This window comes from Alligator sinensis, unplaced genomic scaffold (assembly GCF_000455745.1).
Source record: "Alligator sinensis unplaced genomic scaffold, ASM45574v1 scaffold1409_1, whole genome shotgun sequence".
Classification (NCBI taxonomy): Eukaryota; Metazoa; Chordata; order Crocodylia; family Alligatoridae; genus Alligator; species Alligator sinensis.
Window position 1 is genome coordinate 41,541 of NW_005843442.1, and position 1,014 is coordinate 42,554.

Sequence of the window (1,014 nt, forward strand, 5' to 3'; positions counted from 1 at the left end):
AACCCTCAAGGCCGGGGGGGGCCGGGAACGGGAGCGGGACAGGGCGCGCTCGCGGGACCGGGAGCGGGAGCGGGAGAAGGAGGCGGCAGCAGCAGCGGGGCGGGAGCGGGACCGGCCCAAGGGCCCCGACGACCCCAAGAAGAAGGACTCGGACGTGCTCAAGCAGCTGCGCGCCGAGCTCAAGTGAGCCGCTGGCGGGGACTCAGGCGCCTGGGAGGATGTGGGGGGGACCCAGGGGCCTGGAAGGTGTGTGGGGGACCTGGGTGTCCGGGAATAGGAGGCGGAGGGGTGTGGGGGACCCAAGCAACCAGGGAAGGGGCAGAGGGGCATGGCAGCTGGGGCACCCAGGGGAGGAGCCATAGCGGCTCGGGGACCCAGGCATCCGGGCCCTTTGCAGGAAGGCGCAGGAGAGCCAGAAGGAGATGAAGCTGCTGCTGGACATGTACAAGTCGGCGCCCAAGGAGCAGCGCGACAAGGTCCAGCTCATGGCCGCTGAGCGCAAGACCAAGGCTGAGGTCAGCCCAGCCCCGCCCCGCCCCTTGGGCCCCTAAGGCTGGTGGGAGGTCTGGGCTCCGCCCCTCCGCCCATGTGTGTGGGCAGCCCCTACCTGGTCCCGCCCTTTTGTTGATGTCACATGGGGGTCTGGACCTGCCCCTATGCTGATGACACCTATCGGGACCTTGGCTTACGTCATCTTGGCTTACGACGCGACGATGCCTGCAGTGCGATGCGGCGGCTAGTAAAGCAACCAGAACGCTGGCTTGCATCCATCGATGCTTCTCGAGCAAATCCCGGGACGTCATTCTCCCCCTGTACTCGGCCTTAGTGAGGCCGCAGCTGGAGTACTGCGTCCAGTTTTGGGCTCCTCAATTCAAAAAGGATGTGGAGAAGCTTGAGAGAGTGCAGAGAAGAGCCACGCGCGTGCTCAGAGGTCAGGGAAGCAGACCCTACGAGGGCCGGCTGAGAGCCCTGGGGCTCTTTAGCCTGGAGAAGCGCAGGCTCAGGGGTGATCTG

At 66.1% G+C, this 1,014-nt stretch overlaps 1 protein-coding gene across 1 annotated transcript in view; it reads left to right on the top strand.

The window, feature by feature from the left end:
• RNF40 (ring finger protein 40) overlaps nt 1-1,014 on the top strand; it is a 14,733-nt gene that overhangs the window by 9,771 nt on the left and 3,948 nt on the right. Inside the window, exons 12-13 of the mRNA XM_025195242.1 lie at nt 2-183; nt 398-515. Of these exons, the coding sequence (XP_025051027.1) occupies nt 2-183; nt 398-515 (300 nt within the window). The remainder of the gene's footprint in view (nt 1; nt 184-397; nt 516-1,014) is intronic.